General features: G+C 33.1%; 1 protein-coding gene across 1 annotated transcript; it reads right to left on the reverse strand.

The window, feature by feature from the left end:
* Positions 1–1,273: 1,273 nt before the first annotated feature.
* LOC144645089 (uncharacterized) lies at positions 1,274–2,618 on the reverse strand. The gene is made up of 2 exons (XM_078504565.1): positions 2,405–2,618; positions 1,274–1,432 (listed from the first exon to the last, which is right to left on the reverse strand). Exons 1-2 carry the CDS (start codon positions 2,616–2,618, stop codon positions 1,428–1,430), a joined length of 219 nt encoding a protein of 72 aa, XP_078360691.1. The 3' UTR covers positions 1,274–1,427.
* Positions 2,619–11,929: the final 9,311 nt, after the last annotated feature.

Here is an 11,929-nt window from a genome sequence, read left to right on the forward strand (position 1 = left end):
AGTCTCCAGCCAAGGGAGCCTTTCTTATATAGTTGATTACATGGAATACCTCCCCCCCCCCCCCCCCTGCCGGAAATGTCTTTACCCAGTTGCAACGAAAACCAGAATACAAAAATAATGTTCAATGCCCTTCCTTCCTTGAAAGCAAAGGGTGTTGCACTACAAACAGTCACCTTGGGAACTCCCAAAGAAGAACTTCGGAGATCACTACTAGGCGGTAACTTTGACCAATTTTTGTGAAAATTACATATTAACTGTCCCGGCCGGTTGTACAGATTATAGTAAACTGGCAAACGAACGACCTAACTTGATATTGACAACGCCGCGAATTGACAGCACTCCATTTGGACTAAATTGCTCTTTCGAAATATTGTCAAAAACTGTGTAGCACCTCCATATACATTCCCTAGCTAGAAAATTATAGTTTTGTTTTAGTGCTAAATGTTCTGAAAAATTCGAGACTGCTGTCCCTCGCGCGATTAGTGGAAATTGCCGTTGAAGTGGTGTTCACTTCAACGGCAATTTCCACTGTTGTTATACGGAAAATTATACGGAAAAGTTAAACGGAGAGCTTCAATTTCCCAGAGTTTTTGGTCTTGCCTGGTAAATAACGGAGGATCTCGATCCTGCGAGGATGAGGCAGTGCAGGAAATATATACCTTTGCAAGCATTTCTGTGCCTTTGCGCGCAATCTCCGTATCCAGGCACCGCCATGTAATTCGCCACAGGTCTTTAAAATCGCTAAGCCCCAAACCCACCACCACCACCACCACAACCACCGTCGTGGTGCGCGTACATAGCTGCACGTTTTGAAGGGTTTCAATCAGTGACAATTAATTTTGGTCCTTTCGTGATTTCGCTAAAGCCGCGCCGGTGAGAAGGTGAATGTAATTTGAAATGTTTACAATGATTGGAATTAATAATTTTAAGTGAATATATTGTACATCAACTGAAAAATATTATAAGCCCTCGATTTCTTTGAGGTGATAGTTGACTCGACAAGGAATCTCTTTGAAGGATGTTTCGTCAAAAAGCATTATATGGGTACAAAAAATGCCGTCGAAATTTCGGTTCGGATTTCAGGTGATTTACAGTAGTTCTACTTTAACATTCCGTCTACAGCATTCTTCCAATACAGCACTAATAATTTTTATACCACGTTAACACGCGCAAGTTCGCTGTTGCAAGTTCGCTGAAATTCTTAAGATCACCAGAGAAGTATATAGGGAAGTGCTTCTCGCACTTCTTGGGTGTATATACAGTAATAAAGTAACAACAAATGTATGCCAGTATTCTCATATTTGCAATCACTGCGTTTCTTCTTTTATTTCACATCTTCTACTATCACTACTACAACTACTTTCAAAGCAACCATAAAATTAAAGTACATGTGGTCCATATGTCACTCTGCGGCTACATTTGCCATATCATTCTGAAAATACATAAAATAGAAAACGATAAGTACTTGTCGTGCCCTGTGCGGAGCGATAATGTTCATGTTGAAGTAATAAACAATAACAGAATTCGATCTCGATTTCTATGAGTTAATGGTTGATGATTATCACCTCTTATAGTCCACCATTAAATTTTATCCGATTCTGATTGGTTTAATAATTATTGATCACGTTTCCTGGAACTGTTCATCCGCAGAGACACTATCAGCCCATAGAGCCCGTTCGAAGAAAATACCCGGATGGATAGTACTCGTCCCTGATTTTTATTTTTTTAAACGAGCGATCCTACAGACAAAAACCGCTACATTCACTGTATTTAGTGATTTTCTTGTCTGGTTTTGTTCCGTTTGTTAATTTAGGCCTTCAAATATTTTATCAAAAAAGGTAAAAGAAAACATAACAAGATGCTCCTTTTTAAATGGGCGCGGGAGAAAATTTAGTGGTTGAAAATAAAAATAAAAAATAAAACGATAATGTATTTTTGTCTCGGAACTATATATCGGTCTGTTAGTTGCCCTTCGAAAATTTGTTGTTATTAAAACTAGCATATTAGCCCCCGAAGCTTCGCTTCTCGGGTTCATTTTGTTGCATTAATATCAAACTTCCGAAAGCAACAAATTCGCTTTTTTAGGGTTCATTTCTGAAGAACAACCCCGAAAGGAGTAGACACCTTTTTTTAATGAGGCCAACGTCTTTAAGGAGCCCAAAACTGTGACCACTTTTCATTACTTCACATTCTTCAATTTTGGGCAGTCTTTATCCAATCAGAAGCCAATGACAGCTTCCAAGTGAGTTCTGACTGGATTAAATCTGCACGAAAGAATGTGAGTACATTAGAAATGGTTACACTTTTGGGCGCCTTGCTGTACGAAATGCGTATGAAAATAACGTTTTTAAGGAAACAATAGGCCATGATAACAAAAAGTAACATTTACTCTCTATTTACTTACCTTTTATTATCCTGTAAACAAAATTGGCCATGTCTCCTCCCACGCCATAGCCAGTTTGTTTGTCAAACTTCCAGCAGCGTCTACTCCTTCCATATTTATCGTAACTTTTCCCAGCATCCTTTCCACCCCAACACTCTCCATAAAACTGAATGGCAAAGTACTCGTATCCTTTGTCATAGGCCACATGTGCACACTGGTGCACTGTCAACTCCATCTTCGTCCAAATGATCTGATCTCGAAAATGGCCGTAATTGTCTTGCATAGCGCGATAGTAGAAGCTGTCATGGTAACATCCAAGTGGCTGGAGGCTTGGCAAATGCTCTACAAGACAAGATTTTATTTTGACAATTGTACAGTTACAGGCTAGTGTAGTTACACTAGAATTTGTTTTAGAGCTAAGTAGTTACAGCTCTGTAATAAACTAAGAAAAAAAAAAAAACCCACGAGGCCAAACAAATTGAAAATAACCTGGCCACAATACCAAAATTTTTCATCTTCGTGGGAATTGGTTTAGGTCGTTTCTTTTTGAAACTATGACATGGTTTATTGAGACATGCTTTGTGATATACAGTCTTACCTGAAATCCATAGGTTTGCAGAGATAAAATAGAGCACCAAAGTGGTAAAAAAAGAAACAAAAACAGCAAAGAAAACATAAAATCCGATTTCCCGGAGTCGTCATGACGCCATTGTCACGGTAACTTACAAAATGTAAATTAGAAAGAATACCCAATATAAACGGATCGGACAATTGGAACCCATTCACGCGAAAGCATATGTGTAATATTTGTTTTCGCACTGTCTATTATGCTAATTTGGCGCCAAAAACTTCGGATTTTAGTATTCGTTTTTCCTTGTCTATAATTTAGCAAACTCTTTACTATTGATGAGAAAAAAGAAACTAGGATTTTTACAATTTTAAAGATTGAGGTAAATGACAAACTTGAAAAAATAAGGCGATTTTTAAAAGATGCGCTAAGTGTGATGTACCTTCTTAAATATGACATTTAAACAAAGATTAGGGTAGTAAATAATAAAGATAGTAGAGTGTTTGTTTGGCTATACGAATGGTGTAATTGTTTCAATTACCTACAGGCCTAATGCAATGTGGCATTGATCACTGCGGATTAATCGCAGTACTAGACCGAGATAATTTGCCATGACATTGACATCATATTAAATAGCATAACAGTTTTTATTAAACGGTAAAGACGTCCATAATTTCAATACAGTAGGTTAATACAGACAACATAGGATTTATATTTCAGTTTGGTTTTAGAAGTTAAATTCATGACAGAAAAAAAAAACATTAAAAAATCATCTATGCTCTTTAGACTTACCTAAGGAATAAACAAACATGCTGTTTCCTACTCCAATACCGTTTCTGCATTTCGCTCTATAAGTACCACTGATGTAGTATTTGTCTCTTGTGTTGGGACCAGATAAACACAGGCCATTTTGGCCCAAGGCGAAACGCTTGTAATCTTTCGCGTGAGCCAACAGTAGTAATGTACTACACTCTGAGGCAAAAAATTTTTTGCCTTAGAGATTTAGTACATAACTACTATCAGCACTGGATTCCAAAAACTGAAGCCAAATCTGAAACCAAAACTGAAGCCAAATCTGAAAAACTAAATCTGAAAAACTAAATCTGAAGCCAAAGTGAAAAACCTAAACTGAAATCAAATCTCAGAATCAACCCTAGGTCAACCCAAGGTCAAAAAATGGAAACCAAACCTTGAAGCCAAATCTATAAACTAAACCTTGATTAAATGATAAAAATAATCTTTGATTATTTTTGACAATATTTAAAAAAAAACTTCTTATACTAAAATTCGAAAATCTGTAATGGAATAATGTGCGTTTAAACAAGCCTTGATATCATAACTGAAATATCAATCTGGAAAACCAAGCGAAGCCGAGTTTTATGATGTTTTTGAAATTTATTTCAAAATCTCTTATACTCTTTTTTAAAAATCTTGCATCTTAGTGCGTTTATAGTAGATGGGTCATTTCAACATTCAGTTATATCTATATTATCATCTCTTATAATGATTTCTATTTTTTTAATGTTTGAATTGATGATTTGTGATTTTAAAATATCAATTTTTTTCATTTGAGAATTTAGATGATTACTGAGTTGTTGTAGCTCGAAGATGTTTTTTATGGAATTTAAATTTGAGATGGATTGTAGATGGAATAATATTTTTTCATTTAATTGAGCTCTATGATTGAGGGCTATTACAAGTTTTAGTATAGATATTGTATGTTTAGAGCAACTGTTCGTATCTTGATTTGATATTATTTCATTGATTAAATCAGATAATTTGTTGTTTTGTATTTCTGGTTTATTCATATAATATTAGGACACATTTTTTTTTATATCTCTTTTATAGTGCGTTTAACAAGCCTTAAAATTATAATGTTTTATTATTATATAGAAAAGTTATGGTATATAAATTTAATTATACTGAAATATGGAAACTGATGACAACAAATCGTATGAGCGTTGAAAAATGGAATGAATTAGAATGTGAACTGAATAAACCATATAAAAAAAAAATAAATAATAAGCTTTACCATATCAATAAAATAATTGATAAATTAAGCACTGAGAATAAAATTTTAATTAGTGATAATCAAAGGGAACAAATAAATGAAATATTTAAATTATTGTTTGTAAATCTTAGTGCTATAAATAAATTTATAAAAAAAGATAGAAATATGGAAAAAGAAAGACATAGGCTTATAAGTATTCGTTATTTGTTAAAGAGGATATTTCAACATCTAGATATACCAAGTGATTATATTGAAGTTAGTAAACAACAAAAAACACAAGAATTTAATCAAAGATACTGGTCTGATATATGGTTCATATTGGGCGAACAAATATGTGATATTACTGACAACTAAATTCTTGTTTTTATATTTTGATTGATATATAAATATATTTTATATATATTTATATATTAAATCCTTTATAGAAATCCAGTTGTTAAATTCATTAGCTATTTCTTTTTATTGTAGTGCGTTTAAATATGTTGTAGATCCTTCATTGGTATCCAACTATTAAAATCATTATTATATCCTTTCCACTTCACTAAAGCTTGTTTCTTCTTATAATCCCTCCGAATGACTTTATCAATTCTGAATACGTCCTGTTTTGCTTTTAACAGTTCAGGTTCATAAAAACTTCCTTGTATGTCTTCATTATTGAGATCTTTCAATTTGTAAGTAATAGGATTAGTGTATTGTATCTTATCGATGGTAAAAATTTCTTCTGTCCAGTTTGGCGTGTACCCTTTATCGAAAATATTTCTTTTATACTTCGATATTCGAACCTTATCACCTATTTTGAATTTCGGTTTCTGTTTTGATGTTTTCATATCACCGTATAAATTGAAATATACTAAGCCTTCATTCTTTTTCCTCGATGCTTCTACGGGTGCCATTTTAATGCTTGAGTGTTTGGTATTATTATACTGTTTTAACAGCTTGGGTAGCATATCGAGGTACGTCGTATTACCTTGAGCAGTGAATTGTTTCCACATTCGGGTTTTAATTGTCCTATTCCATCGTTCGCATACGCTACTTTTCTCTTCATTTTCGGTTGAGTATAGTGTTATACCATTCTTTTCCAAAAGCTCCTTCATATTTTTATTGTAATACTCTTTCCCTTTATCAGTCCAAAGATATTGAGGTTTACGCCCCTCTTTGAATATGGTTTTGAATGCTTGAGTTACAGTTTCACCTTTTTTGTCTTTTAGAGTCACTATCCAACCATATTTACTGAAAACATCCAGTACCATGAGAAGATATCTGTATCCCTTGTTCCATTTACTGAACTGTTGCATCTCAACTAAATCTGAGCACCAAATTTCATCAATATGGTTAACTATAACACGCCGTCGAGTAAAGTTCCTCTTTATTTGCGTGTGTAATTCATCAGCTAATTTTTCTTGCCAGTTTTCTTCACCCGACGGCTTTTTACGTTTTTTGGCTTTTTTTTTTTTATACCCAATCCGATTTTTCTTTTACTAGCGATTAAAGCTTGTACCCCTGTTGTTCCCCATGGACGGTCTTTAAATGGTATTTTTGATATTCTCTTAAGCATAAGATCATCTGCCTTATGTTTATCAGCTAGTGATTTTGAATTACTGTAGTCAATATCATGCTGTTGGCATATGCTATCTAGATTGTTTATTGGATCTCTATATTTAGGATCGTTAGATGCTAATCTTTTTTCTAATTTAGTTCCAGGTCCACAATAATTATACTTTTTGCCTGTAGGTGTTCTCATGTGTAGTTCTCCAAGTTTTGATAAGTGTTTTTGAATATCAAGAGCCCCGCCATAATGCTCTTTGATGAATTTGCTTTTATTCTTTTTGCATATAGAACAAATCGATTTCTCCACGAGCCGGTTATTTTTGCTTCTGACTTTTTTAGGATTTATTGAATCGGTATATCTTTTACATGAAACGCAGTATGATTGGCACATTATATATATTGATTAGATATTAATCGCAATAATGATTAATCCATTTGCCGTTTTTATATTCTGTGTAATTACATGATGGATTAAATTTTTCATGTGCATATGCACCAGCGGGCTTCCAAAAATTAGATGTCTGAATCCCGCTTTTTTTATTAAATATACCTTTAGCAAAGTCACCGCGCCAATATTTTTTAAATAGATCTTTATCACCTCCGGTAACTGCCATGATAGCCGATGCTAAGTCTTGAGCCTGTTGAAACCCTGGAATCTTTTCGCCGACCTTTTTGTTAATCGTTTCACCTACTCCACGCCCTTTTTTCTCACTAACAAAACGGGTTTTAGTAATACCACAAGAAGCGCATTTTGATTTGAGCAATAAACGATTGTTTTTTGTTCTCACATATTTTTCAGAACTAGGAACTGAATTAGTTTGTCTTTTTTCACGTACGCAATACGTTTTAGTCATTGTATATATATGAGTTATATATTTCTGAAATAATGTTGAATGAATTTTTCATTATTCATTGTGTCATATATGTCAAACACTTTTAATAAATTATAATACGAATTTCCCTTATTCATTTCGTTGAGAAAGTATAAAGAGAAGTATCCGCATGTGGTTGTATTTATATTCTGTATCTGATTGTTTTGATGTATCAATGTTAAATTCTTCTTTTTTGCGTGATCGACTATTTCTTGAAATGGAGGCATACCAAAACTATCAAAATAATTGATTACCATATCTTTTACATAAGTTGCAACCCAATGGCTACCGCTCATATAAGATGGTTCAAGATTGTAAATAAATAATGCTTGTTTATGGTTATGTGGTACTCTTTTATCCCTTGACAAAACATCACTAATTGGGATGCTTAAATATCTGCACCATTTTATTAGATCAAAATTACTCATCGGTATATTCTTATGGAATGTTGGCTTTATTACTTTCTTTTCGGTTTTAAGATTTTTTTTTTTGGAAGCACTAATCCACCTGTTCTAAGAAATTTATCATATTCACCCCATGATCCTATTACTGGAGGAGATCTGTAAGATAATACATCTTTCTTACTTGGTAGTTTGATTTTGCCACCATTTTTTGGTCTTTGTGGTGAATAATAAGGGTATTCTATTTGCATTCCTGTCCCTCCTTGAGGGGGAGTGACTTGAATTCCTTTTCCAATCATATCCCTTCGCATTTTACTTATTTGGGCTTTAGATAAAGTCAGTGTAATGCCTTTTCCTTCACTTTTTACTTTATTGTGCCGTGTTATTTGTCTTTTTGTAAGGTATAACTCAGTATTACCCTTCTTTTTGATCTGATGCTTATCAATCAATAAACTCACTTCACTTGAATTTTTGATTGCTCTGGCTAGCTTTTTCATTTGGCCTTCTGTTAAATGAATATATGCTGAAATATATTTTGTGCTCATAGTCTTGCTCTATATATAATAGTGTTAGATTAAATATTACATAAAAATAAGTTCATTCCCAATTTTGTCAATTACAATTTTTTCTTCATAAAGAACTACAGCGTATATCATATAATCGTCAGTAGCTTGTACATTCAATCTGTAATGAAACAATAACTGTTTTGGATCATCAGTAACCGATTCCTTATGATTTCTTAAATCGAAATAGATAACAGGAAATAATTCAGAATAATTTTGTAAATTTAACTGAGTTCCTGTATTGTAGTCGTTGGTTCTGAATGCATATTCTTGAATGTCATTATATAATCTTGGTTTAAAATCACAATCATACTCTAGTTCTGGAGTAAAATATGAATTTCCAAGTTGCAATCGACAGGTAGATAGTGTACATGCATTATCACCCGCATTTATTTTAAAAGTATCAAAAATAAAGGGGTTTTCTAATTCATTATTTGACTTGTTTCTTTGCAGATATACAAAAACATGTTTTGCATTTTTAATAGCTGGTGTAATTTGATATATCCCAGAAATAGCAGTTGTTGGCGATGAATGTTTAATAAATTCTCTTAAATATGTCCATTTTGATGGTGTTAAAAAGGTATTATTCACTAATTTTTGGCCTGCTGATGTAAAGATCAAACGTGGTAGCCATAACTGAAAATCTTGAACCACATATCGTGTTTCAGCACCCTTAACTCTGTAAATAAACTCTCTATCATCATTTAGTGTTATGTTTAGTTCGATTTGCATAGGTGGTATCATTTTATCTCGTAGTTCTTGAAAAATGGAAAACCTATTCAACGGAATACAAGCATATACGTCTTTTGATTCTGCGCACAATTCAGCTCTTTTAATTGCTCCTACTTTTGGGGCTGTTGTCAAATTGCCCACTAATGCAGCTCTATCGTCAAGATACCAATTAAAATTGGTAGCTACTGTACGACTATAGTCATCAGAAAATTCAAGCAATCCTTTTATGAAACAGATTTTATGCAGGTCATTACCATCGTAAGGTTTTTTACCTCCTGAAGTTATCATAATGTGATTTATAATACTGGAACTATCATTTATCGTTGACGTTAGCACAGGTGTAGCAAGTACATTTGCATCGATAGCTGTACCATCAGCCTTTTTTTGAAGTTTGTATTTGACGATAAAGTATCCGTTATACCAATCGAACCAAGAAGAACGATCAGTCATATTGAATATATACCCTGTTTTTTCCTGATATAAGCCATTTGCCGGCTGAATAATGGGTGTTTGCAGATTGAATCTGAGATAATCAACTTTTTCAACATTTTCTATGCTTCTGAAACTCATTTATATTATTAGATTAGATAATTTACTTCAATTGTGCTAATCGTTTCAAAATAAGATCCCCAGCTTTTTCACTTCTATTTAACACGGTTTTTAAACTTTTCTTTTGTGCTTTGATTATTGGTGATTTATTGAGATATTTTACCATTTTTTTAGCATTTTGTCCGATATTTGCTAAATCATTAGTTATTAAACCTGATCCTTTATGACGATATTGATATAAACCTTTTTTAGGGTTATAAAATTTTGACCATTCGTATACTCGATTCATTTTATATTATTAGTTTAGATTAATTCACCTCTTTGATAACGATATGAAACGCCGTATCGATTTCATTTAAATCAATGGGACGATTATACGAATCGGTTATATATAGTCTGATTGAATCAATACTATTTTTATTAATTGGTGAAAATTTCAGTCGTCTTGGTTGAAGAGTGAAAGGGAATGATCTACGAATGCCTTGTGCTATGATACTAAAACAAAATAATACATCTCTGGATTCATCTGTCAATGATCGGTGAGTTAAATCACAATGAATACATATCATATCAACAGATCGAGTAATATCAGGTATTTTATCACTGATGTTGCTTCCAGCTGATAAAATTTTCTTATCAAAACCCAGTATTATATTAAAGTCTGATACAGATAAATCTAGCTCATAATTTGGCTGTATGGTTATTATTGTTCTAAATAATGATAAATCAAACGTGACTGTAATTGGATAATCATCACCTTCTTTACCAGTTGTATTTTTTAAATAAGCATCAATGTCAGTATATGAATACATTCCATTAGGAAATTCAACATTTTTAAAACTTGTATCACTACCTGTTGTTTTTCGATATCTAATCTTATTATTGGTGAATGAAGCCGAAATATTATACCAGCTATACGTCATACTGATTATTTCGTCCAACGCCATTTCATAATTTTTATTTGGATCTAGGAATAAAGTCTGGTCAAGATAAATTGTAAAATCATGTGCTTTCTGATTATAATTATTGGCTTGTCTTTTCGCCCTGAATGAACTAAGTATTAAATGCTTTTCCATTATATATATTTAAATTAGATAAAATAGTTGTTATAAATTTTTTCATATAGACGCTTTGTAATTCTTTTCACTCTTAACAGTTCATCCAATATTGTAATACCTTGGTTTTTTAATTCATAACTCGTATTCCCAGCGTTAATGCTTCCGCAAATTATATCCAATTTTTTAATAAGTTTTTCAGGGTCTCTGTAATAAATAGCCTTATAATTATGGGCTAGACCACCACCTTCCCATTCATCGTCTTCTCTATCAGAATCAGGCGCTGTGTCCCTTCTCATAGCATCTATCTTATCAAATAATGATTCCTCTATAGTTGGTTTTTTTTTATATTTAGTTTTTTTGGGGGTCTTTTTCAATTTTTTTGATTTTTCCTGTAAATCCGAAGCTGAGAAAGGAACCCGTTTGTACTCCATACGTTGTATTTTATGCTTAGTTAATAACAACTGGTTTTCAATTCTATCAATTTGGTTTGTAAAATCTTCATCTATTTCCAACAGGTCATTATATGATTTTCCTTTGTATTTACCAGATTTGATCATATTTTTACCACTTTTCTTCAGTTTGCCTAATAAAACACTAACCTGACGCCTTTCTTCGGCGAGAGATTCCCTTTGACGATCTAACTCCTTTTGATCAGCCTTTTTGAGCGAACTAGGATCCCATTCTTTTCTCTTTCGTTCTATTGAGGGTGGTGGATCAAAATCGGGCATTTCATCTTCATCTTCTGTTTGAGCTTCATCAATGGGTGGCGGTGGATCAAAATCGGGCATTTCATCTTCATCTTCTGTTTGAGCTTCATCAATGGGTGGCGGTGGATCAAAATCGGGCATTTCATATTCATCTTCATCTTCTGTTTGAGTTTCATTAATTGGTGGCGGTGGAAGAGGATCACCCTCTCTTACCCCTTTATTTTCCAACTTTTTAGTTGCTTCAATTTGTGTGTCGAGACGAGATGTTAATGGTTTAAACATTTTTATGAATTTGATTTGTCCTAATTCATCTTGCAATTTTGAAGACATTATTTGATTATTAATATTCTTGATTTGATTTTCAACTTCTTCTTTTTGATCAGCAATTTTTTGCCAAGCTAATAGACTCATTTATATATATTAGTGTAGATTATTATCAATCTTTCATCAGTCTTCCAGAAGTCTTTCATCAGTCTTTCATCGGTCTTCCAGAAGTCTTTCATCGGTCTTTCATCAGTCTTTCAGGCGTCTTTCATA

The sequence above is a fragment of the Oculina patagonica genome, chromosome 1 (genome assembly GCF_052425735.1).
Source record: "Oculina patagonica isolate OP01 chromosome 1, crgOcupat, whole genome shotgun sequence".
Lineage (NCBI taxonomy): Eukaryota > Metazoa > Cnidaria > Anthozoa > Scleractinia > Oculinidae > Oculina > Oculina patagonica.